The 26,663-nt window shown below is 40.1% G+C and overlaps 1 protein-coding gene across 1 annotated transcript in view; it reads left to right on the top strand.

Annotated features, from left to right (window-relative positions):
- Positions 1-26,663, top strand: part of LOC117500321 (collagen alpha-1(XI) chain-like) — an 80,149-nt gene that overhangs the window by 36,226 nt on the left and 17,260 nt on the right. The window contains exons 23-46 of the mRNA XM_034153153.1: positions 1,346-1,399; positions 2,621-2,665; positions 3,013-3,066; positions 3,150-3,194; positions 3,861-3,914; positions 4,008-4,052; positions 4,979-5,032; positions 5,140-5,247; positions 6,501-6,554; positions 10,033-10,086; positions 11,364-11,408; positions 11,690-11,743; positions 12,060-12,104; positions 12,920-12,973; positions 13,110-13,163; positions 14,019-14,072; positions 14,453-14,560; positions 15,400-15,489; positions 18,085-18,138; positions 20,730-20,837; positions 20,930-21,037; positions 21,913-21,966; positions 22,589-22,642; positions 25,400-25,507. Coding sequence (XP_034009044.1) covers positions 1,346-1,399; positions 2,621-2,665; positions 3,013-3,066; positions 3,150-3,194; positions 3,861-3,914; positions 4,008-4,052; positions 4,979-5,032; positions 5,140-5,247; positions 6,501-6,554; positions 10,033-10,086; positions 11,364-11,408; positions 11,690-11,743; positions 12,060-12,104; positions 12,920-12,973; positions 13,110-13,163; positions 14,019-14,072; positions 14,453-14,560; positions 15,400-15,489; positions 18,085-18,138; positions 20,730-20,837; positions 20,930-21,037; positions 21,913-21,966; positions 22,589-22,642; positions 25,400-25,507 — 1,557 coding nt within the window. The remainder of the gene's footprint in view (positions 1-1,345; positions 1,400-2,620; positions 2,666-3,012; positions 3,067-3,149; positions 3,195-3,860; positions 3,915-4,007; positions 4,053-4,978; positions 5,033-5,139; positions 5,248-6,500; positions 6,555-10,032; positions 10,087-11,363; positions 11,409-11,689; positions 11,744-12,059; positions 12,105-12,919; positions 12,974-13,109; positions 13,164-14,018; positions 14,073-14,452; positions 14,561-15,399; positions 15,490-18,084; positions 18,139-20,729; positions 20,838-20,929; positions 21,038-21,912; positions 21,967-22,588; positions 22,643-25,399; positions 25,508-26,663) is intronic.

Here is a 26,663-nt window from a genome sequence, read left to right on the forward strand (position 1 = left end):
GCATTTTTTTATATTTATCAGGGAGAGGATGAGCTCTGATTGTTAGAAAGGAAGTCTTCCTGCACATATTTGTGAGGACCACCTGAGCAATCCGTGTGTAATTTGGCCTCAGTGACCTTTCACTCCTGTGTAGGAGACCATAGGTAATTTGCTGATTAGAGATGGTAGATGGAGACGGGGGTGTCTCATCAGAGTTGTCCGAGCTTTTCCTTAAACAACAAAGCCTGCTGACAAACCCCATGATGGAGATACCTTAAGCTTTAGTAAGGGGTGAAACAGGAAAGCCTGTCTGTGCGTGGTCCCGTCATGCGTTCAGCTTCCTGGAGGATCTCAGTGGGACGTATGAATGAGGGTAACATATCATTGGTCAGGACAGCTGCACAAGCCCCTACGTTGTCTGTGGTCATTGAGTCATTGCGCTGAGGAATTAAGCAGCTGTTTCAGAGACACAAAACAATGGGAATAACTTGTGCTTCTCATTAGAACTAGTATTGATTTCTACAATTTCTAATAAAAACATCAAAGCAGTACACTCAAAAGTATCCACAGTAGTAAAGCTTCCCAAATGGTTTATAAATGATCACATATGAATGTTTTAAATACAAGAACCAAAATGTTTTAACTCACTACATCAGACTATTGCTGACTTTGCATTTGGCATCCAAGGCCCTGCCAACAATCTCAGTGAGGGAACCTAAACGCCTCTGAATCAAGCGTTTGTATTTGGTGTTTGTTGTAACAGCTGGAGAACACTGCTGCACAAAGGTCTTGTTGTTGGGTGTGTTTGGTTTGTGAGACACTAATTCTCAACAGAGATACCAAACAACCCACCGTTCCAGTTTCTATCGTAAAACATGAATCCATACCCAGATGGCTCTGTAGGCCCACAGCATGTATTTAGCCAAACATAGATTCTGAGCAGGCAGCAGATCTTAGTGCTGGCTTTGAACTAAAAACAACTTTGGTTAAGGTAAGGAAACCGACAGCTTTCCCCAGGGGCGAGTGTATCATGTATCTACCCACCATTTGTTCCTTTTGTTTTAAATTCTTGACACAGATTGGATAAAGCCAATTCAACCAATCTATCTAAGCTATCCAAAGTCTTCTTAAACATGGTATCACCGTTTTGAAAAACAAAAAAAGACACACAACGACTGTTTAAGGTCTCCCTTTTATTGCCCTTATAGAAACGTTCATTTAGTGTTTGACTGTATTCAACAAAATTATCTGAGTTTGTTGACAATATTCTTTCTGTTTTAATAATTGTGCAAATAAAAATATACAATCGAATTGATCAAATGGAAGTTCTTGGAAGTATTAAATGCATCCTCTTTGTTTTTCACAGGGTCCACAAGGAGAGCCGGGGCCTCCTGGGCAGCAGGGTAATCCTGGTCCACATGTAAGTGTATTTTCTCTATTTATTTCCTCTCCATCTCTTTTATTTAAACCCTGTCTGATCACTCTCTTTCCTCTTTTGTCCCCATCTCACTCCTCTCCTGCTCAATGTCTCAGTTCCTCTGCTCTCTGCCTCAGTCTGTCCTTTTCATGCTACACACTTGTTGCCATATCCATTGTGCAACGAGGGAGTATTATGAACTCAGATGATCACTCTCACTCCTGTTTCGTCAAGTCATATTTTTTATTTTGCTCTACTTCCCTTTTTCTTCTTTCTCTCCATCCTTCATTCCTTAACCTGTTAAACCCCACGGACCCTCCGAAGGGTCCGAAAATGCTACATCTGCTAGCACCAGTGTGATCTCTGAAGTGACATTTATGAAACTATTAATGTTCCACACCCAGCTGACGGGAAGAAACTCAGTTAACTGACGATACGGAAAAAAAAAACTGACACCAAAATAAAGAAAAGACTTTACAAGTGTTCACTAATATTGTTTCTCTGCGGTCAACCTCCTCTCTGTCCAGTTGAGATGAGACATATTGTATTCATTTGACAGCACTTAACCCTATTACCTTCCAATTGGGGGCACAGTATTCCACTTTGGAGTCATCTTTCATACAAAACAGTCCTCCCAATAATGTAGCCAGGGCTTAATGATCATTGCCAGGTAAGACTTTCAGTCCTGCTGACGCACATAGCCTGGACAGGATGGTGTTATTCCTCTGGAAATGATTAGTAGGGACCTATTCTGATGGTATACGGGTTGAATAAATAACTTTATTTTACTTAAAGCTGGCCGGAGACAGCTTGATGCCTTTCAGAGAAAGCTTTGGCCTGTAGAAAAAATAACACAGTTTGCTCATTGTCACTTTTTTTATTCTTCATGGTGTGAATTTTCAAGAACAGTGTGTGACTTTAAAGTGACTGTGGAAAAGTGAACCTCCCTTTCCACAGCTGCACATCTGAATAAGCAGCATGAAGAACCTGACTGACAAAAACAAATGGTTTGAATTAAAGAAAGAAGTAGATACATAGATTACAAAATAAGAAAATTACAAATACAGCGCACCGTTCAAATTGGAATTGACTTTCCCAAATTGACGAAACAGGTGTTCTTTTTCCACTTCAATCTGTATCAGTCTGACGTAAACCAGATTATGTAAAAAAACAAAAAATGTGGCTGAATGTTCTGATAAAAGACTTTTATCGATTGTTTTTCAGGGTCTTGGTGGTCCTCAAGGTCCGATTGGGCCTCCTGGTGAAAAAGTGAGTAGAAAGTGAACCTCATGTCCTCCCACCACAACTCTGCTGCACCGATAAGTGATTGTTTCAGTCATAAGTGATTCTACAGATACACTTCACTTACTGGCTTCTCTAAAGCGAGAAACACACACAAGGATAGACACACGCACACACTATATACATATTACCAATAGGTCTTCTGCATAAGCACTTATTCTGCCTAACTGAAAGTAATTTATTTGTGGTTTTGTGGCTATTTAATAAGATTTAAAGCATCTAAACCTTTGGCAGTCTTCATAAAACTGTTAAGGTATATACACTCATCCATCTTCTATCTGTTAAATGTCTTATTTATTGCTTTTTATTTATAGGGACCTCAAGGGAAACTAGGTTTGGGTGGCCTTTCTGGTGCTGATGGCCCTCCTGTAAGTAACACGCCTGACTTTTGAAGTCATTCAAAACCAATTGACACAATGATGATATGCTGCTAAACGTAATTATTTTACAGGGTCACCCCGGTAAAGAAGGTCCTGCAGGCGAGAAAGGAGCAGCTGTAAGTATAATGTTAAGATGTTCATTTAGATTTGTATTAAGAAGTATATAATGTATGTTGTTTTAAGGATTCATTAAAGCACACGGGGGAAAAGACTGGGTGAGGCTGACTTTGGAAATAATTAAATGTAGCATTTGTTTAGCCTGCAAGTGTGCCATTAGGGCGAGGTTTAATATAACCACACACTTAAGATGATATCTGGTGAATTGCCTCAGAAATAGAATACACTAAATTGGCCTATTGTGTTCATTATTTCCAGTGAACCGCTAATCTGGGGACTTTCTGGGATTGCCTGGTTATAACATGTCGTAAAATGCTTTATATAGAGTAGGATTAAAGAGAATTAAAATATAAAATACATTGATACTTTTGTCTTTTATAAAATAATGATGGCTAGATTGAAGTGGTTATTTGGTTTTTACAAACATGTAGGGTTTTTTATTTAATCATATTTGACTAGTGGATATAACAGTAGCTGTTGCTGTCAAATTAACTTGGTTTTAAATGTTCTTGTTTTAATGTGCATTACTTTGTCCAATTGCTTCATGAGGGTTATTTTTACATCAAATCAAAAGTATCTCTAAATTCTCTAATTCAGCAAAAATACAGTAACATGCGTTTGCAATGCTCTTCACCAATCACATGACACTCTTTGCAATCCGTTAGGGTTTCAATGGTCCTATGGGATCCATCGGCTACCCTGGGCCTCGCGGTGTGAAAGTAAGCACTATCTTAGTCATACACTACCACCTTTCCATTATACGTTTCCTTTTCCCCTGAATTCTCATCCTGACTCTTGTTCTCTCTCCCCAGGGTGCTGAGGGAATTCGAGGCCTTAAAGGGGGCAAAGGAGAAAAGGTAAACCTCTCTCCAGCTTCCTCCCTCACAATGATTGACAGATGTCTTTCCAGGACAATGGACCCATAACAGCTACAATTCCCTGTAAAATGAGGTTTCCCTGCATTCTAGTTAGTGGAAAAAGCTCCTAAGGGCCCATCATGCTGGCAGTGAAGTCTTCCTGCCACTAAGCTGAAATAGAGTGTGTACATTTAAACTAGAATGAGGCTGTTTGTAGGGCAGTTTCTCTGGATATGATCTGTCGCCATTGTTTTCTTGAATTGCTGTTGTAGAATTTAGTTTCTACCGCTGTGCCAATGGATAGATTTATTTCAGTCAACTGTCAGGAAATTGAAACTCTTCAGAGATTACCAAAAAGCAGTAAACATGTTGTTAAAACCTCTGCTTTGATACTTTAGTCACACGTAGAAAATAACTGGGAAGTATGTTACTAGTCCCAAGTCCTACATGAGGTTATATACTCATCATATTTTATTGTGTCAAGATTTATTTTCTTGGTCGTATAATGTATGAAAATATGTCAGAATATTGGCATTAGTATATGTAACGTAGTGATCTCAGCTATCATAAAACAATGACAGCAGTGCCTTGGATAAGTTTAAAACTGCATTCTGATTTTTAGCCACCAGATGTCAGTAGAACCACAGACAGAAAGAGAGACTTAAAAAACGGCTTCTGGGAATGCTTCATTAAAGTGGCCACTAGGTGTCAGTGTTAAACTATCTGAAGGCACCCTTTTACTTTTGCATAGAGTGCTAATAAAATGCCATAAATAAGTTTCATTATGACTTTTTAAGTGGTCCATCAGTTATCTTCAGTCTTGTTTGCTATTGTGCACTTCTACCTTATGGGACTGTATCAGTGTTTTGCTTTATTCATAACACTCAGCTCTTGATGAAACAGCTTTTTATCTCTCTCATCTTCAGGGAGAAGATGGGTTCCCCGGCTTCAAAGGCGACATGGGTCTCAAGGGTGACAAGGTGAGTCCTCATATCAAAACAGAATACTGATCTTTGCAGGTTCATAAGTGCGTGTGATAGGGTAGCTAATATAATGTACTGTTAACATTTGTTTTCTATGCATCAAGGGTGAGAATGGTGTATTAGGAGTCAGAGGAGAGGATGGCCCCGAGGGCCCCAAGGGAACATCAGGACCAAACGGAGAGTCCGGTCCTTTGGGAACAGCTGGAGAGAAGGTAAATAATCTGCAACTGCAAAGACTGAATCGTAAAACTGTAGTTTTCTATTTTGATAAATATGTATTATTGAGATATTGAAGTTCCAGTTTGTTCGCATAAATTAATTACACCAAGATGCAATCAAAATGCTTTGCAAGATGATAAGGTTAACACATTCATATGTGAATATCATGTGTGAATAGTAGGAATAAAAGTCTGTGTCAGTGCTTTTGTGGGATCAAAACCAAACCATTGTTTTTAGATGTTTCTTTTCCCACAGTGGTATAGGTCTAATGACAGATGCATTTAATGAACTGGAGAGAGAGAAGTCTGAACTGTGTTTTTTGCTATAGTTTTGTAGCTGTTTTGATCACACTGAAGTTTAGATTTTCTCCACCTCCCTTCAGTCCTACAACAGTCCCATTTAGTTGGGTTATGCTCATTATTTCTCCATGGAGCTTTGATCTTTCTGTAACTTGCTGCAGGATTTATACTCTGACAAAGAGGTATCAAATGTTACAACAAGTTTTTTCGCAGATTCAAAAACAATATATCAATTTAAAGAAAAATAATAAATACTGTAAAACCAATAGACTGTTTTCTTACACAGTAAATACACTTGTCAAATAAATGTTGTGGTTTAAATGACTTAATAGAAAAACACAGTTACGATCTCAGCACGGATTAATTGTGATTTAATTCGCCGGATAGAAAATTCTCAAAATAATTAGAAATGAATACAAAAAGGAAGCTTCATTAGCAAGTTTTCAATTTACTCAAATTAAAATCACCATTTGCCTCACAGATGATCTACTTTGCAATGCTACTTTGGATATATGAATAATTGATGTAACGCTTTGCTGACATCCTCATCCTAGTTTGATTTAAATTAGTGCAACATTGCAGTTAATTATGAACTAACAGTCAGAAGTATTGGATTCATAATAAAAACTATAAATACTTGACCTTAGCTTAAAAGCAAACATAGTTACATCATATTCCATGTACCTCTTTATGACCATAAACCATAATGACCAAAATGGACCAAAGTAAATTCACTTTTGGGCGTGAAGCAGGAAAGCCTCTCCATGGATGATGTCATGTCCATAAACGTGGTATTAAAAAATGTTCCCACAAAAAGAAATAAAACTTTATGGTTTGAAGTTTATTGCTTTTCGTAATGCTTCTGTGAACATTACTGCAGTCTCCCAAACGACATCTCTGGTGACACAATGAATATTCAACATCTTTGTTTTGTGCTCCTTTTTTAGGGAAAACTTGGAGTCCCTGGATTACCTGGATACCCTGGTCGACAAGGCTCCAAGGTGTGTGATGAGAGTTATAATCCTCTGATCAATGCACAGGAATTCTTACTGTGCATGCCTCCTCTTCAGAGATCAGGGATCTGTTTGTGTTCTGTGTCTTCATCAAGGAAAGATCAACAAAGAAGACATTTCCCACCCTAGTAGTGTGAACAGTTGAAGGACAATAGAGTGGTGCAGTAAGGACGTCCTTTTTTATTTAAAGTGGACCTATCATGCTATATTTGAATAATATAGTGTAGGACCATACCTATATAAGGCATATTTATACTTTTTTTTTTTCAAAATACCAAACAGATCATGCATTTTAGCCATGCCTCATTTTGCTCAATTTGACATTTTTTAGATCTGTTTTAGCAAGGGCTGATTCTGTGAGAACAGCACTATCTACAGGCCTGGCATATGTACTACAACGTCTCCAGCGCTTTCGAATGTCCTGACGTCAGGACAGTGTTCAAATCTGGATCAGTTTTTATCAGATCCGTTGCAGCCCCTTTTTTAGAGATTTGGGTATGGAGGAAAATAGAGAGGGTTGTGTTTTCTGACACTTGGTGAGTTCCCTGGAACACCGGGGACACATATTCATGTATAAAAGACGTACAAAAGTGCATTTTGCATGATAGGTCCCCATTAAGGAAGTTTATATCACTAAAGGGTCACTTGACAAAAACAATGAGATTGTTCTCTGTGGCAAACAAGCGTTTATGTTACTTACACGTTTTGTTCAGCCAATACTGATGTAATTTATGTCGTACAACAATACTTGAATCTAAATCTAATATTTCAGTCATCTAAACAAAAAAACGTCAAAAAGCATCTTCGAGACGTGGGAGTCCAAAGTTGTAAAATGCTTACTCATTCCCAGGTTTTCTGACTCATTCCTGCACCACTCTGTTTCTGTTTTTCCCTTACTTCACTGGCTTTTCAGTGTGAAAGTATTATGCCCATATGTGTACATAATGCATATATATATATACATATCTCTATATACAGTAGATGTGCATGTGTATACTGTCTGTCAGATCATGATCCACTCCTATCCAAACTTGCTCTCCTTTTCCCTTTCTGCAATCTTCAGACTAACCCTTACTCACACAAACACAAACCCAAGGAGACAACTACTTTGCTCTCACCGCAACTCGAATTCAGGAAGCCTAAGTGGCATGGTCACCTGCTGGAGTCATCAGCTGTCCTCCCTCCTTAAACTCTCCCAGGCATTTTTCCAACAGTCTGGCTCTCGTGCACTGTAGCGCTGACCGCTGTGCCACGGATCCACTATGGAGATGTGCTGCTGCTGCAGCTGCTTCCTCTGCTGCTGCTGTCAGCTCTGACAGCTTGGCATTGATATGACGGGTCAGATACACCTCCGCTCACAACATCCACACAGCCAGGTCTCTGGACGCGTCTGTGAATGTCAGCGGGATCTGAGCTGGCACACAAATAACAGAGCTGGACAAATTACACCAAGGGGGAGGAAAATAAATAGAAGTTAATTAATCTCCGGTAATTTGCAATAACTTATTTTAATTAGTGGATATTTGTCACTTAATGGCAAAAACACAAAGGGTATTTCTTTGTTTGTATCCATCAATACTTTTAAACAAAGGCTACCCACAAATGTTCCCAGTGGAGCGCGGGATAGGATCTTCTTTTTGACTCTTTTTGAGATGTTGGAGATTCAATAAGGCCTCCTGTCCTTGGCATTGTATAAACACTGCCATCTTTGTTTTCTCTTTAGCCTGTGCCTGAAGAATTTTCTGAAAGAAAAATAGACTTGTGGCACCCACTCTAAACTAGAACTGTCTCCAAAAACTTATAATGATGAATCTTTTATAAACCAAGGGCTCTATCATCATCATAACAACTTTCTTCAAAGAACTCTTTGTCACATTTTTGGAAGTTTTACTGAACGTATTCATATGATTTAAGTAATTATGTGCTGATTGATGTGTATATAATAAATAGGCATGATACATCAATGTTGGAGTTCATCAAACATCACAGAAAACACAGTGATGATCTCAGAAAGACATGATTGTGATGTTTGTAACCACACGTAGAGAAAGCATGAAAAAAGTCATTCCAGTCGTTTTACCAGAATTTAAATTTGCCACATTGATGATCTACTTTGCAATGCTACTTTATCAATCTTACTATCTGCAATCATTTCCTCTTTTTAGCCCGCTTTTAATATTTTTCTTTTACTGTAAGAAAAAGACACTTGTGACGCCCGTTCCAAACTCTGAAAAAGCTGTCGTTCCAAACTTATAATGAGGATTCTTTTACAAACCAAATCCCCTAACATTAAAAAGATCCTTCACTTTATGTGTGATTCAAAACTTTCTGGACACTTTTTGGAGCTTTTCTTTCATGGATTCATAGTGTAGAACTTTATAAAATGTCACATCGTCCTCAAGGGTATGTTCAGGGTCAAAGTCCTGGCCCATCCGCAGCTTTTATCCCCCTCCATCAGCCGGGGCATGAATCCCTCCGCTGGCTGTGTGTTTGGCCGCTGCGCCCCATCACTCTCTGTTGACAGCTTTCCCACACCGTTAATTCTGGGCACCATTTGCAATAGTTCCCTGCCTGTCTTATCTCTCTGGCGCAAGTCAGGCTTGTCCAGAACCAGCCCTCCTTTCAGTTTACCATAACCCCTCCTCTGTGAAAAACAAATTAAGCAGTATAGATGTCCCTTCTCGCTTTCTCCCAAATGTTGGGCTGTTTACCTCTTGCACTTCTGCCCACGCTGCCATGCTTATACTGAACAGCCTCATATTCATATGCATGTGTACAGTAATGAGCACTTTAGATGTGCATTGCATCAAAGTGTTTTTTAAACTTATAATCACTCATGACCTTGCAGTGAAGCTGAGCGAAAGAAATGTTTAACCTAAATTGGTTGGATACATATTTATGCTACCTAATGCTGCATAAAGGGCCCGCTGCTCCTCTTATCATCCCACGGTGAATGCCCTCCTGGTATTTGTTTGACTGGCACCATCGCTGCTATCAGAGGGCGCAGCCTGTGAAAGTCCAATAACTAAATTGCTGATGGGTATCAAGGGGGATCTGCTGTTTTCCCTTCGCCTACGCCTTTTCCTATCTTCCTATTTTGCTTCCTAACTGTGCTAACAACCCCCCAGCCCCTCTGTCTGCCCGTGTGACGGACAGTGGGGAGGAGGAGACTTTCCCTTTGGGCTCATCTTAAGCAGTAAAAGAAGATCATTTGTTTCTATGGGAAATCATAACCTATAAACGTTTGTTCTATGATAGGAATCTGCTGACCATGAAAATGAAAGTACTTGTTTTAGGAGTTCACAGTTTCTTTTTTAATGAGACTTGGTCAGAAAAGAACAATGAATAGTTTTCTCTTCAGAGTCTGTCCCGTTGCTGCTTGACACAGACTAAGGTAGGCATCTTAAATGTATACCCTGAACTTTTCTAATGTATTTCTCCTCTCTGTCACTTCTTTCCTTCGCAGGGCTCCAACGGATTCCCTGGATTCCCAGGGGCGAATGGAGAGAAGGGAGGAAGGGTGAGCCTCAAAATGAATAATTCTCTCACCTATTAGACACATGTACTCTTGGTCTCTGTGGGTTTTCCTGGGTCGCACATTAATATTAGATAGTGTAGAATACTGAAACTGGATGGTTAGTGTGTCTGAGACTACAGAGACTAGAGGCTAGCAGTGCAGGACACATCAAATAGAAATGGATCTAAAACTTCAAATCACTTTAAAATGTATGTATATAGCTCCATGACACAAATCCCAAACTTCAAGAGATTTATCAATCAGTTATTTGTATTTGATTTGCACACATATAAAACTGTTTAAAAACTCAGTTCAAGAAAAAATAAGAAACGTAACAGTAAAGGTTAAAAAGCCTGAAGCTTTTACACTACAAAGGATCTCCTCTTAACTTAAGCTGAAAGAAAAGCCATAACACAAATTGGAAAACTAACATACATTTGAAAACTTATGACGAAAAGTGCACAAAATGATAAGAAATCAGTTAACAAAACTTCAAGATATGAAAACAATACCAGTAAAAATATTTGATTTGTTCCCATTCAGCCTTTAGAGTCTTTGTGAGGTCAGTTATTGGTATAGGGCGATACAGCCTCTTGTCCCGGTTCATCCCAAAAGTGTCAGATAGTTTTGAATTCAGGGCTCTTTGCAGGAGAGTCATGTTCTTAAACTCTCAAAACCATCTCTTAATGTACTTGACTTGGTCACGTTTAAATAGTAAAGAGATTTCCCTTTATTGGGACTAATGGCTCTAGCCCAAAACGCAGATAACTACCCCTGACAAAACATACAAAACCGGGGTGTCCACATACTTCAACCTTTTCAATTAGGATCTGGCACTCAAGGAAAGACAGACTACTGTATCCAGCTGTGTAAGTGCAGATGGTTTCAGTTGAGATGCGTCACAGATGGAGGGGTGAGATGGAGCGTTGCAGAATGGTGGGAAGGGTTATTATTAAGAGCCAAGTCTTTGCTCTCAGACAGACATTGAGAGGCAGACACCCATGGCCCCCGTGTGCTACAGCTGACAGGTAGTTTAAGCTGTCAAGTGCCTGTGGGTAACCACTTACCGCAGCAATTTGATTATTTATGTTTGTCCAAAGATGCTCAGATGGCTCTTTTTTCATCCCTCACTCAAACCCCCTCAGCACCAGCATTATCTGATGTTTACTATTTGTAGTAACTTTAGCTTTAACTTCTAAAAGGAGGTGAAATTGTATTTATATTGGCTGATGATGAGAATGATATTGTCCTAAATCAAAGCGTTTGTCTTTCTTTCTCAGGGAATCGCCGGCAAAGCAGGACCGAGAGGGCAGCGCGGCCCAACGGTATGCAATAATCTGTCTGCCAAGTCAGCCAGAGACCTTCCCATAAATAATTGATTGTGTTCAAATGAGAAATCTAGTTGTGTATGGGCTTTATTTTCTTGGCTTTTGAAGGGGATATGGACTGGGTGGTGAATTGTAGAGATGGGCAGGCAAGGCATTAATGACCTGCCTTTTATTGGATTACTTTTGTTTTGTTTTTATTGTTTTGTTATGTCTTCTGAACATGCTATGTATTTTCCTGGTGATGACTTATTGTTTATACCGGCATGCTATGTATGTAGGGTCCACGTGGTGGGCGTGGTGCTAGAGGACCAACCGGAAAGCCAGGTGCAAAGGTGAGAGCCAGGTCCACTTGTATATAAAAAGAATACATAATATTGCTGCAATAATAAATGTCTCTACATGCTTAAGATTGTAGAGTAAGTACATGAAAGAAGAATGATGTACCTGCTATTAAGAAGAAAAAGACGCAATGAAACTTTTCATTCCCCAAAGAGCGTACAACATATAACATGATTAATCAAAACATAAAACAACTTTAGTACCAACTTATAAAGGAATATAAATGCGCACGTGTCAGAGACTTATGATGATCGTATATCATCTATTATATTTTGATGACGTCTCTCTGTGCCTGTTTGTTCTCCGCAGGGCACTTCAGGCAATGATGGAGCAGGGGGTCCACCAGGAGAGAGGGTAAGTAACAGATTTATTTTTTGATCAGTGCCTGTTTAAATGTTAAAGTGTTGTGCCTCGAGTTACTGAAAGAAAAAGTACACCAGGTGCATTCTACTTGAATCTTAACTTGAAGTGAATTACAGAGATTTGTCAATTAAAAAAGTCCGAACTCTACAGGACTGTTGATTACCAACATTCAATGTTAAAAGTATGTTTAATTTACATGAAGAGAATACATTATTTGTACTTTACTTTACATCAAACTAAATCCGCTTAAAGGTGGGGTAGGTAAGTTTGAGAAACCGGCTCGAGATACACTTTTTGTTATATTCCATGGAATGCTCTTAACATCCCGATAGCAATGAATATCTTAAGTGCTTTGACAAAAAATCCATAAAAAAATATCATCTGTGGAAGCCGTAGTACTGTAAAAAGTAGGACCAATCATTTTATCCGGCCCGGCTAAAATAACTGGATGGCCTACCTGCCTGTCAGCCTTCCATCTGTGCACAAACTTATCTCGTGCCCTCATTGGTCATGTGCGCGTTCGTGTGTGTTGGAGGAGGGGCTCTGTAAGGAAGTGGCAGATTTCTTCCGGCTGTGTATTTTCAAATTCTAGCGCACTCGAGCTGGTTTCTCCAAAATTACCTACCCCACCTTTAACTGTTTTTATATAAAAAACATTACAACATTTCCCCCAGTTACAGTATCATGGGAAAGGAAATTTGATTTAGCAACAAAAATCTAAAAAAATCCCAATGGCCAATTCCAATTTAAACTTGTCTTTTTTGTAATTTTTTTAACTCACTTAATTCATTTTGTCTTCATTAAAGGGACCTCAAGGACCACAGGGACCCGTCGGCTTCCCCGGACCTAAAGGACCAAATGTAAGCAGCCGCTCTCTAACTGTCACTGAGTTAGCAACTCCATGTTGACACTTTTGATATTAGCTCTTCAAATATTTATACCCACATATGACCTGATGTCTTGATAGTTATGAACTGTCTACCTGTTCTCCCCCAGGGACCGGCAGGAAAAGATGGGCTGCCCGGTCACCCCGGACAGAGAGGAGAGACGGTGAGTGGGCACTTTGTCCCATGAATGCATCATCATCAACTCCCCCACTTAGGCATAGAAGGAAGAGGATAACTGAGACCTACAGATTGTGTTCTTAGTGTGAAAGTAAAGCACCAGTCAAAGAAAATCAAGAAGTAAATAGTAACAACAGTTGATGATCAACCAAGATTGACTGTTGATCTCTGATCATGACACCACCACGATTAAGGGCCTTTGATGATATCCAATCGCAATATACTTTATACATCTAATTAGTGATTTAATGTTATACATGACAGTGTCAATGAGGGTCAAATTGGAATGTTTGGGAATAAGATAAATGATGAACTACATGTTAAGTGTCCTTAAGGCTTTAATAAGAACATGTCTACTACAAACATTTACTCCCAAACAATAATTCACTGTGTATAATAATCTGGAAGGGGCCATTCTGCTGCGTATTGATGATAGTTGTAGTTTGTGATACTAGCAGGAATTGTTAGGAGTATATCTGCCCGTTCACTTTCAGTTAAAGGAAATAAGAATGTACTTCTTGCACCACTGGAAGAAGAACAACTTGATCTAATCATCTTTTCTGATGTCAAATCATATTTTGTGCTTTAAAAAGTTGATTATAAAACCAAATGTGCAAAGGTGATATAACTATTATGCCTAGCAAAAGGGGAAAATCACAATGGGTTTATTTGACAAACAAAAGATGTACACAAACGTTTGCTGTCAGTACGAGGCAGTGATACGTGACTCATACTGACTTTCTGTATGGCTCAGATCCTGACAAAACAAAGTAAAGAGTACATACTGTACTATATAACCCTTCATGTGTACAGTCCACATCATATCTGTTTTCTCCTTCAGGGCTTCAATGGAAAGACGGGACCTCCGGGACCTGGAGGGGTGGTTGGACCTCAGGTAGATATACAGCACAGTACAGCGCTTCTTTTGTTGTAGGACAATTATGAGATGCTGAAATGTATGAAAGTGTTTGGCTGTAACAACAGCTGAATCGTGAAAACCATACCCAATGCAAAGAAAGTCATCCGAATGCATTGAAAATACATTTGGATGCCTTCAGTGAGATCTATTGTCTTTGAAAAGTAATGAAGCGTGGGCTGAAAATAAATTATTCCATCTCATTAAAACCTCTGATTACTTTGAAGAAAGCTAAAGTGTGTATGTGTGAGATATCCTGAACATCTTAAGTAGTGTTATTGCATTTATATAATACCAAAGAGGACAAGGAGACATTGAATAGCACATTGACCCTCACATATCTGTGTTGTCGCTGACAGGGCCCGACTGGAGAGACAGGACCTAGCGGAGAGCGAGGACACCCAGGCTCTCCAGGTCCACCCGGTGAGCAAGGTCTGCCTGGATCTGCTGGAAAAGAGGGCGGAAAGGTAAAGGAGCATGCGCTGTGTATGCTACAAAAGCAAAGTGCACCAGTCATTAGTAGTTATATGTATTATGTGAAGATAAGACACTTGTATTAATCCCCAGAGCGAAATTCAGATATCATTGCAGCACAAAGTTAGAAAGTAAGAAAAAGATAATGGCAATAACATTACAAATAAAGTTGTACACAGAGTAGCTGGCCTATATCTGCAGTGGATCTTTCCTGCAGGGCATTTGTTATGTATTTCTTTCCTTTTTATACCTACACTTCTTACCGACCCATTGCATTTTATTTGACAGTTTTGTTCCTATAATAGTTATGGGGAAAACAAAGGGTAATACGGAGACATTCAAACTACTACTACATTTTAGCCGCATGTGCAGAAATGATCTTGCATTATGAGAACTTACAATAAATACAATGTTTTTATTCATAACAGTGTTTTTTGTGTTTATTTAGATGTGAGAATAGGAACTAGCTTTTAAGGCGCTTCTTAAACTCTTCAAAATGTATACTGTTTACTCCCACTGTAACACAAGTGACGCTTATTGGTAAAAATGAGTGTGAATGGGTTCAACATTTAATTTGATAGTTGTTTGTTAAAAATCTGCACATTTCTTTTTTACTTCTTAATCTCCTTTTTTGTTCCCCACATAATAAGATATCATTCCAGCTTGTATCATACAGATCAATTCAATTTAATTGTTTTTCTCTGACTTCCCCCTGCCATTCCTACAGATTCTGCTCTGCTAATTGTTTTCACCGAAAGTGATTCTGCTTAATGATTTCCTGACGGTATTGCAGGTTAGTTAATGCTTTTTTTTGTATTTTCTCCCTCCGTAGGGTGATCCAGGTCCTCAGGGTGGTGGTGGCAAGGCAGGACCTTCCGGCCTCAGGGGCTTCCAGGGGGCCAGAGGTCTTCCAGGAGCCATGGTAAATAAAAAAAGACAGTACACATTTACACACTCATGCAAACAATACACATGTGAAGTGTGTTATCGCACACACACTGAGCACACACACTGAGCACACACACTGAGCACACACACTGAGCACACACTCAGTTGAATCTAGTTTCAGATCCCCATTACCAGGCTAACTACCTGCTGTTAAACCAAATGTTAGGCTTGGCAATGGACCTGACTAAAATGTGAAGAAATGACTCACATATATTAAATATTGCTTTGGCACAGCATTTTAACTTGTCAAATCAGCTACATTTCAGAGGAATTTAACTTCAACTTTAGAGCTGCACTTGTTGCAGATCCTTTTTTCTAAAGGAATTCCTGGTTTGTTTTCGATCGGAGAATGAGTCAAAGCCCTTTTGATTGTGATTCAAACACACAACTTTGTGAGCGCATCACATGAACCCCGTAGCCTGCTGAGTAACCCCAAATTAATTCTCAAAAGAAGAGGGAGTGGGTGAGGAAAAGTTCAAGGTTAGAGCAAATAGCTGCTAGAGGCTGACTGAGGATCAGCGTGAGGCTGAGGCTCACTTCAAGGCTGACCATTAATAAGAGAGCACACGGCAGCACAGCTCAGACTTATTACCTCCGTTATGTTTGTCCCATGACAGAAGGATGGCTTTCTTTTCATAAGGGCAGCAGACACACACACACACACACACACACACACACACACACACACACACACACACACACACACACACACACACACACACACGTACACACTCTACCAGAGCAAACAAAGCCTCCCACTCTCTCCCACACAAACATGCATAAATGCGCTCACTTGTTGTATGAGGGAGAATGTAAAAAGTTAATCCAATTGTGTTTTCGCAGTGAGCGCAGGTACAAACAGACACACTGTGCAAGCACACACACACACACACACACACACACGTTTATACCAATCTGAAAAAGAAAAATAGATTGATGCACACATACACACCCACGCAATCTCCATCCCCTCTCTTACTCTTGAGAAAAGGGCACAGTGGCAATATACGAGCCAATAAATAACTTTTTGTGTGTCTGGCAGAGAAAGATCCTGCCAGCCTTCTAATGCACCGCGCTGAAATGTGGAACCCACGGAGGTGGAGAGCCTGCTTGGCAGCGTCTGAACCCCCTGGCTCTGTCGGAGCCTGTAAATTAGTTATTATAATGAAAGTCTTTACCGCCTCTGGTGAACTCTGCTTTCCATAAGCAATCCCAGCCTCCTGGTGCTATTATTCAGCAGAATAAGCAATGCCATTCAAGGGTCGGGATCCCGAGGAGATGACAGAGGTCCGGAGATAGACGGATTCTACTTCAACCTTTGTCCCACTGTGGGCTTCAGAAGTCATTCCTTCCATTTTCAAGCTTTTTATACTACCCATTTTGCAGTAAAAGTTTAAATATGGAAACAGATATGACCATTTCAAAATTCTAAGCGAAAGCTACGTTTTCTCTAATAGAAATTGAACTGCAGCCTCGGTAAATGTTTTTTAAAATCTTGGTATTAGATAAGCAAGGAATTCATTGTTACTTAACTTCTAAAATGAATCCTCAACAATTCTGTGCCCTTGGGTATTTTAAGTGTATTTTTTCTCACTAAGAGCACCGTAAACAAACTGTCATTAACCTCCATTTTATTGGGGTGACTGCAGGAATCTAATATAGACTTATATTCAAAACTTTAAATAAAACCAAGTTTTTCTGCAAGGCTATGTGCCTCTTAAATTAAGTATTTGTATTTTAAGAAGTGACCTTTTAATGACCTGCTGCTGCCTCAGTTAATTGGAAGCTAATAACAGGGGTAATGAGAGGGCACGTTCACAGAGAGCACATCATCTACTTTGCTTTCATGTTCATACATCTAGAAGGAATACTTTAAGTAGCTTTAAGAAAACTTTACTGGAACGAAACCTTAATCGACTGTCATTATATATTTTGGAGAAAATCTTCAATTATTGCTAATTTACAAAAAGAGATTAGTTTCAGATTTATTCTTTATTTTCCATTATAGAAGAAATTCACTTTTTCAGTCCGTACTCAATCACACAAGAACAAAAACAAACGAGAACCTCACAACAACACAACGTCTTGCATTACATTACATGATACTTGTTAGACGCTTTTATCCAAAGCGACTTACAGTACATACTCAATACTGTGGGCAATCCCCACAGGAGCAATTTGGGGTGAAGTGTCTTGCCCAGGGACACAACTACATGCTGACTGCAGTGGGGTTTGAACCTGTGCTCCCTTGATCCGAACACCCACGCTCTATCCACTGCGCCACATGCCTCCCTTGCCCATTTGTTTAAGGCAGTAATGGAAGAAAATTACTATACCTCACAAATGGCTAGTTACTGTATGTATGCCTTTCAGAAGTTAAGCCCTCTACACCCACACACACACACACACACACACACACACACACACACACACACACACACACACACACACACACACACACACACACACACACACACGGTAACATTTATTGGCCCATTGGACAGCTGTGATTACGGCTCTCTGAATGGCATTGAGTGAATGATCTAACCCTCCTGTCCTCTGCTTTCAGGGTCCAGGTGGCTTGAAGGGAGGAGAAGGGCCTCAGGGCCCCCCCGGGCCCCTTGTAAGTACCCTGTTACTATGGTTACCTCATCTCTCTTGCTGCAAATATTACAGTAAAAAAAAGACTTTTGTGAATGGAGTTGCACACACTCTGCTCTCCTGTCATGCAGAAGCAGCAGGAATGTAAACTGCTCTCAACATGATAATATACGATAATATGAACTCTTATTTTTTGTCTTTTCTTGTCATAAAATGGTGGTACTACATATTTGCATAACAGTGACTCACCTCTCATGCCTGTTTATGTTGTGTTGAAGTACATTATTCCTCATTGGGAGATAAATATTACACTTTTAGCCATTTAAAATAGAAGATTCGTTGTTTGTGTACTATGTTTTGATAGAAGAACATGCTTCTTCATTTAAAGTGTTTCTTTTTAAGTATGACATTAACCAAAGTGTCCAACAACACCAATTTGAAACATGGCGTAATGATCTTAATTGCCCAATTAGTCAGTCGTTTCATCACAGTCGCTTCATTGGTCTTGCAGGAGATGTTTTCTATCACATTCAGTGGTTACTGTAGCAACACAGATTAGGCAAGTGTCTCGTTTCTATTTTTGAATGACCACTACTTCAATTTTGCACTCAATTGATCATCACACATTATAGAGTCAGGATGTTGTTCTCTGTGATTTTAGGGACTTGTGTTGCATCCTCTGCTGCATTGATTTGTATTAATGACAGAAAAGGACATCCTCTCCAATACGACATCTGCATTCACATACTGTGCTGCTGCCTATTTTAGGACCATGAACAGGAAGGGGATAAGAGTTTCAGGGCAACCCATAAATAAGTGGGCCACTTTTTCCCCCTTGCCTGTGTCTCTGAGCCCCTCGGTTAGCGGTATATGCGATGAAAAGTCTCTGGAGCTCCGGTGGTGAATCCGTACAGAAAGCTGACTGACAGCGAGCTTTGAACCGTCTGACATTTTGTTCAAGCGTTAAACGCGGGCTCCCGATAATTGCCCCTGCTCACCAGCGACAGAGCAACACTGGATTAGTTGACAGCGTATATGCAGAGCAGGGATGAAAAGATGATGAAAGCGAGGAAGAGGGGCGGTCTCTGAATGAGTGAAACCATTTCCACTGCGAGACGAGATAGTTTTCCTAAATTGGCTTGAAAGTAAGCCATTCAATGAAAACATGTGATAGACTGTTTTGGAAGTGTTTGAAAAGAGAAAAAAAAAGAAATCTTGAAAAAGAGGCCGCTGTGTGCAAAGCCCACGCATACAAGATATCTGATATTTCCCTCTATCGATTTCCTGCCAGAGAATGAGCTGCTGTTGTGCTGTGGGAAAGTCTGAGAGTGCAGTGTATGTGTTGTGTTTCACAGTCTTTTGAGAGGGTTGTTTGAAAGAGATGGACCAAGAAAACCACGATAAATATGACAAGTTGAGTCACAAACAGACCGTTTTTCTATCGCAGTTTATGGCCAGAGAATCACATGTGTGGGAGAAATGATGAAATGAGAGGGCGTGAAGCAGAAGAAAATAAATGTGAAGTTATGTGAGTCAATGAAATATGTGTGTGTGAGTCTGTGTGGCAGGCTGGGGATGACAGTTTGGATCTGTGTGTGTGTAACAGGCACTGTCTGTCATTAAATGGGCCAGGTATATGAGTGCCAGGTGGCAGAGCAAATCAGCAGCTGAATCACCGTGTGTGTGTGTGTGTGTGTGTGTGTGTGTGTGTGTGTGTGTGGTGTGTGTGTGTGTGTGTGTGTGTGTGTGTGTGTGTGTGTGTGTGTGTGTGTGTGTGTGTGTGTGTGTGTGTGTGTGTGTGTGTGTGTGTGTGTGTGTGTGTGCGCGTGTGCGTGCGTGTGTGTGTGTGTGCATTTTTGGCTTGTTGTACATGTGCAAGGTTTATTTGATGGCATCATCAGACCTTCCCTGGAGAGGAGACGCTGTAATGACCTACTGATGGCAGATGAAGTCACAGTGTATTTGATTTGGGTGACCCAGACAGTGATGAGCATCCACCTGAGCTCAGTGAAGAGAGGGTAATGGGACACGCTGATGTGAGGAAAGGATGAAAAGACCTTCCATAAGGCCTTGGCAGAGGAGAGCATCTGAATCCTATTAGTTCGATAAAAAGTTTGTAAGCACAGCTCTCGTCCCTGTGAAGGTTGCAGGGTTGACAGAAGGGTCAATATACTTGTATTATTGTTCTGGATGTATTCTTTTTTCAGTCATGTTTTTATTGCTTTTAAAGCAGTCCAATAAAAAAGTAATCAAATGAAAAGGTCATATTTTTGATATTCTAATGTGTGCAAAAGCACCATATTTACTCTTTGGAGAAGAATATGTCCTTGTTTGTGTAATCTGGAGATATAGTTCTGTGAAAATTGGAAAAAAGACAAATATAATCAGGCGTATTCATTCAAATATAGTGAGGACGCTTCGCATTATAATCGCCTGGTTTATTTTAAAAAGCCCTTCAATTAGTGCAGCCTTCTTACTGAAAAGTTAGTTTTTATGCACTCAAAACTTTCTGTTACTTTCAGCCCTTTCATGTCTTTTCGGCAGGAAGTATCCTCTAGTTAGCTACAGCATCATGCAGCAATGGCTGATGGGTGTTTTGTTCTTCTGTGTCAGGGTTCTCCTGGAGAGAGAGGTGCTGCTGGCCCTGGAGGTCCCATCGGCCTGACAGGACGCAACGGCCCCCAAGGACCACCGGGCCCTGCTGGAGAAAAAGGAGGACCTGTGAGTACTTCTGTCTCACCCTCACTCCATCAAACCTTTCACTGTTAACCCCCCGATACACTGGCTGAAACTGTTTAATTTGATGTGTTTAGGGAGAGAAAGGCCCCTTGGGTCCCGCTGGCCGTGATGGCATTCAGGGTCCTGTTGGTCTTCCTGGTCCTGCCGGCCCTCAGGGGCCCCCCGGAGAGGACGGTGACAAGGTGCAGTAAAGCTGACACACACTGGGATGCTAATAATCCTTGCATTTAATATCAAACCCAGGAGGATGAGTTATATTTGAAACAGATCACATTTCAAGTTTTAGTTCAACGTCTGTAACCAGCAGCTCCTCCCTAATGATGATGAAACAGCTTTCTCTAACACAAGGAAATACATCAAAGAATACAACTGTCAGTAGCTTCAAAATGTGTCTAGAAATGAGGGATTGTTATATAAGAAATGTGTGGCAGACCTTCCTTTCATTTTCTCCTGGGCATTTCACTGCACTGCTGTGGCAATATACATTCATTTTATGTCATTCATACATATGCATATACAGGAATGTGCACATAAACAAACATTGTTTTTATTCACTCTGTTTGAGTCAAGACTACAATGACAGGATATAACCTGTATAAATAAGGGGGGGAATAACATAGCAAAATAGTATCAGGTTGTTGCATCCAGTAAACAAAATAAGCACATTTTTTATGCATTAAAACATTTCTGAACACAATTAAACATGAACTGAAATAGCTTTACACCCTGTTTACCCTGAGGCCAGCTAATTCCACATATAATTGAACCACATATCTGGATCTTTGCATTTGTAACCATCGTGCCCCAGTCACGTCTTCTATCACACCTTTTTGTCAATCATAGTGCCAATGGGGTTAGACAGGAAGCCAATCAATTAATTGCAAACACGCGCTCAAGGTCTTTGTGGGCATATCAAATTAGAATCTCTTGAGGAATATTTACTACCCACTCGTCGTGGTAGAGGTGACACTTTAAGATATTGGACTGAACATTAGAGACGAGGCCTTTCAAGATGGATGAGCGAGATGTGAGCTCTGCTGTTTGTGTTTCGCCACAGGGAGAAGTTGGTGGACCCGGACAGAAGGGAGGCAAAGGAGACCACGGTGAACTGGTGAGTCTTATTTTTAACTTATTTCGCATGATTCTTTTATTATAAGGGAATGAGTTGTGAAAGATAATCCATTATTGAGCCCCAATCCCAGCTGCGAAAGCCTCATAAGAGCTGAACAATTATAAGAACACAGGTTTCTGTGCAATGACTCATCTCAGGTTATCTTGCCCTAAATAGTCTGCAGCATATCAAATATGAACTGAAGTGCTGCTATGTTTCCTAATGGCTACTGAGATTTCCAATACAACATTCCAGTGTGTTCTGTCCTCTAACATTTGTGTTTTTGAACTGCCTTTGGTTTAAGTCATCACAAGCATCACTTCAGATCTATTAAATATGAATATGCATGTTCCTCCAGGTTGACCATCTCTAAGAACATAAATATATCTAGTATGCAATTGTCTTCATTAACTTCTGGTGCAGTTAGCACAGCAGATGTATGTTGTGTTATATTCAGACTGCAATAAAAGCAGAATTTCATTGTTGGAAATGTTTTAATGTGATTTTTTTGTTTGGAACAATATCAATGTTGTATCTTTATTGCTCATTGTATAAAGCGTAATTGCAACCACCAGATGGGGATCCCAATAAGCGATATCTCATGTTTTGTTTGTGATTATAGGGTCCACCAGGCTCAGCCGGTCTTCAGGGTGTGCTCGGAGCTCCTGGTCCAGCTGTAAGTATTGCTTTATTTTGGCCCATCTAATGTCACTCTTTCCCCATTACATATGATGAAACACTCTTAGACTACAGTATGACTAAATGTTATTTTTATTCAAACCCCGTTCCATTGATGGCTAATGGTGTGATAATCAGTGAAATGAGAGGTGTTTAGATACTTTGGAAAACTTAATGACACATAGTTGGAGACCACTGTTACAACAAGCTGATTCAAAAAGAAATAAAGAGCAATGTGCTATTCCTCAGAGGGGCAGGAATGATGTACTGTCCCAGCCAGGTCAGGGCCACATTATGAAATCACTATAGCTTTTTACTGACGCCTCTGCAGTCCAAAAACCTTTGGCTGCAGTTTTATTTATTAAAGAATTACCCTTATTTTATTATTGTGATGTCACACAAATTGCGTTTTCATTATGACTTGTACCCCTTAAGTAGCTTTGTCATCACAGTAACAACTTTTTTAGACATCTTTTTAAAAAACCCATGTGATTTGCAATGTGATACAGTCTCACAATTCACAATGGAGCACCAACCCAACTATCATTTTCATTTTCTACCTCATATGGCACCTGTTTTGGCAAAAAAATACCGCCTTGCAAAACATCTTCCACTGATCTTTCTCGTTAACACAACAGTAAAAGTCCAGTTTCTACAATAGCTGATGGCCGGAGGGCAGCTGATAGCTCATTGCTTTAAATTATCAGGCTTTAACAACCACTCAAAGCAAAAATGTAGCATCTTTTGGGCTCTGTGGGGCTACAATAGACCTGGAGAGATGGATAGCCGCAGGCAGGAAGTGCACCCAAGCTGAATAACAAATTATTTAACAGTTGTTTATCCTGGTGAGTCAGCCTGCTCATGTGTATTCATGCTTTCATAACTGAATCCTGACTCGTGCTGTGTAGGTTCACCAGATCTGCCCTCTTTTAATATTTGCAAGTCATAATGCTGTTATTAATCTCGACTAAACTATCACACCCACCTCTCAATCCCGGGAAACGTTGGTGCTTGTAGGGAAGATGCGAGTTTTACAACAGCTCCCTAACTGGTATTGTCTCTAAGATACAACTAAGGTCAAGCCGTTGGAATGAAACACTATTGATCTTGAGCTGGATGTAGTAAACATCCTTTTCTACAAACCAATTGTGTGATTTGCAGTGTCTAATATAAAAAGCGAAAATCTTTAATGAGAACAATTTCTGAAATGTCACGTTTTTTGCTGACATAACCTGATGCAAGCGCTAAAATAGCCACTTAGATTAGTTTCAGGGACAATCTAACCATATAAGTTATGAGTCATGCATTACACCTGCCTCAGCATGTGTGTGATGCCTGCAGACAGGGGCACTTCTTATACCCACAGGTATCGCATTCATACTGTATACACCCACGGCACATCCAGTTTCAGATAGTCCTACAAAAAATGTATAATTTACAGATTTAGAACAAGTTGTTATAAAATCACTTATGATGATTAAAGCCCCCTAAGAAAGCATTTTTTATAATTAGAACTTCATTGTGGGTTGAATGCACAGATGTGTGCACTTCCTACACTCTTTTAGCTAGAGTTAAGAACACAGTGAGACAGGTTTTCAGAATATAATTAGTCAGCCCTGCAGATTATACTTTAACTGCACTGTTGTATAAGAATTATGCTTTGTGTTTTAGTCGTGATAATAACTTTTGCAGGCTTTCTTCCATGCTTTGGATCAAATTGCATCAATCAAAGAGCTCCAACACAAATAGTGGCAATTGTTTTGAATGCATCCTTACAATAGATGTTATATCATGAGGCATGTAAGTTCAAACACTCTGCTCATTTCTAAATTCGATCACCACAAGGAGCTGTTGGGGTAAGATTTGTGACTTTTTTCGGGGTAATAGCCTCTCTTCAGTCCACCTTGTTTTAAACTTTTCATTTTATAGTTGCACTGCCATTACCTGTAATGACTTAACATTTCCTCCTAAACTGCTCTGCATTCAGAACCAGAGCCTGAGGCTGCCTACATGTCCCAGGGCTCAGCGAGAGCTCTTTCAAGTGCTGACATGCATTTGAACTGAAAACTCCCAGTTTGTCAGCACTTTGCTCTCTCCCTGTAGTCTCGCTTTTCCTATCCTCTGTAGTCCTGTGCATCTCTGGCTTCACAGATGAAGTCAGCAACTTTCAGATACAAGATTTACCATTACCCTTTGGCAATAATGCACTGTTCCCTGATGAGGAGCCTTGGTTATCTGGCTGCTGTTAACCAAAGGTAGCCCAGCAGCACAGCTGATCTACGGCTGGAGCTGCCCCCCTGTCCCTGTCCCTGCCTGTTTTAAAACATTTGGAGGTTGCCTCAAACTCTAAATGGCCTGTGAGTGCAAATGTGTGGTAATGCATTAGCCCTGAGACAGACTGTTGACCTCTCCAGGGTGCATGCTGGGAAAAACACCAGCCCCCTTGTGACCTAGAGCAAGAATATGTGGGTGTAGAGAATTGATGGAGAGATGGAATTGCCATACAATGACCTTGAGAAAAGGCATTAAGGTAAACTGTCTGTCCTAATCTGTGTTTGTATACTGGCATCGACCCACCCTCTGCCATGTGTGCGCTTGGATATACTCCACAACCTTGGGAAGGATTAAGAGGGCAAATAAATCCCATAAGAGAAATTCCACATATATACCAGTGTTTGTGGACTTGCAGTTGCTGACTCTTCAGCTAACGGGGCTCAGAATGAAGATGTTAATGATCTTTGACCCCCCCCCACAGGGCAGCGATGGTGAGTCTGGACCCAGGGGACAGCAGGGTATGTTCGGCCAGAAAGGAGACGAAGGATCCAGAGGATTCCCCGGTCTTCCAGGACCCGTCGGACTGCAGGTAAGACTTTTATATCAATACACATACATGTTGATTCCCTTTCTCTCATGGACACATGACAACCAGACCACTCAGCCCTGAAGGTTTTGCACAACTCTTTCCCTCTCAGATAGAGCAGAATAAGCCCCTTCACACCCTTTGAACCAACCTTCCTTCACATCATTTACATACATCAAAAGAGCATCATTTATTAATGCACCCCAGGCTCTTAATAACACTTTGTATAGCTCCTGGGCAAATAATGTGTTTTCTTCCTAAAGGACCTTCCCTAGTATAGACAGTGATCAGAATCCATCACCACTGCTAACATTTGTCATTTTGCCGCGCCCCTTAATGTTGGAAGGGAGGCTGCTGTTGGTTTTTCACTACATCATTATCATACATTAAACTGCCTTCTTGCAGTGCTCCCACTCCCATATAGAGCCCAGCAGTAGCTTGTATTCAATCAAATATTGTAATCAATGTATAGTAGAAATAATCACATTTCTTCATAATGGACACATTACAATACATTGTTTATTTCATAGAGGATTCAGAGAAAGAGGCAGTGAATCTGAAGCAAACTGGACACTTTTTGGAAGGATGGAGATTTGCTTTGTCCGGTATTTTCAACTTGTAAATAACAAGCAGTAAACCTTGCTAACAAACATGGATTATGCATATTAAGTGCTGTGCAGAAGAGTGACATTTTAAGGATTTTATCAATTAATTACACAATTTTATTTTTCAATTCAACACACATTGATCTGTGGCTATGTATCTTCTTTTTAATGGTTGTTCATTGATTTGCAGAACGTGTTTAGCATCCATTTTGGTTTTAAAATGATACTACTGGAATTACTTTTGAGAAAATAAATAATACATTCTCGCTCTTGAAAACTGCATTAAACAGAAGTCAATACCTATAAATTGCATATTTCCTCAATTCAACCCACTCAGGGAAAATAAAACCTTAGTAATTTCCATGAATTTATCAATCTATTCTCCTTGTGCGACTCTTAAAAGATGGTAATAAATGCAAGAACTGAGTGGAAAATGTCTCTTGTGCCATCACTTTTAGCAAAAGTCACATACTCGAAACAAACTGAACACTATTCAGTATAGTCTGTGTTTGCTTTATATTAAGAATGTAATACTACGATTAGGACTAAGCTTG

This window comes from Trematomus bernacchii, unplaced genomic scaffold (genome assembly GCF_902827165.1).
Source record: "Trematomus bernacchii unplaced genomic scaffold, fTreBer1.1, whole genome shotgun sequence".
In the NCBI taxonomy this organism is placed as follows: Eukaryota; Metazoa; Chordata; class Actinopteri; order Perciformes; family Nototheniidae; genus Trematomus; species Trematomus bernacchii.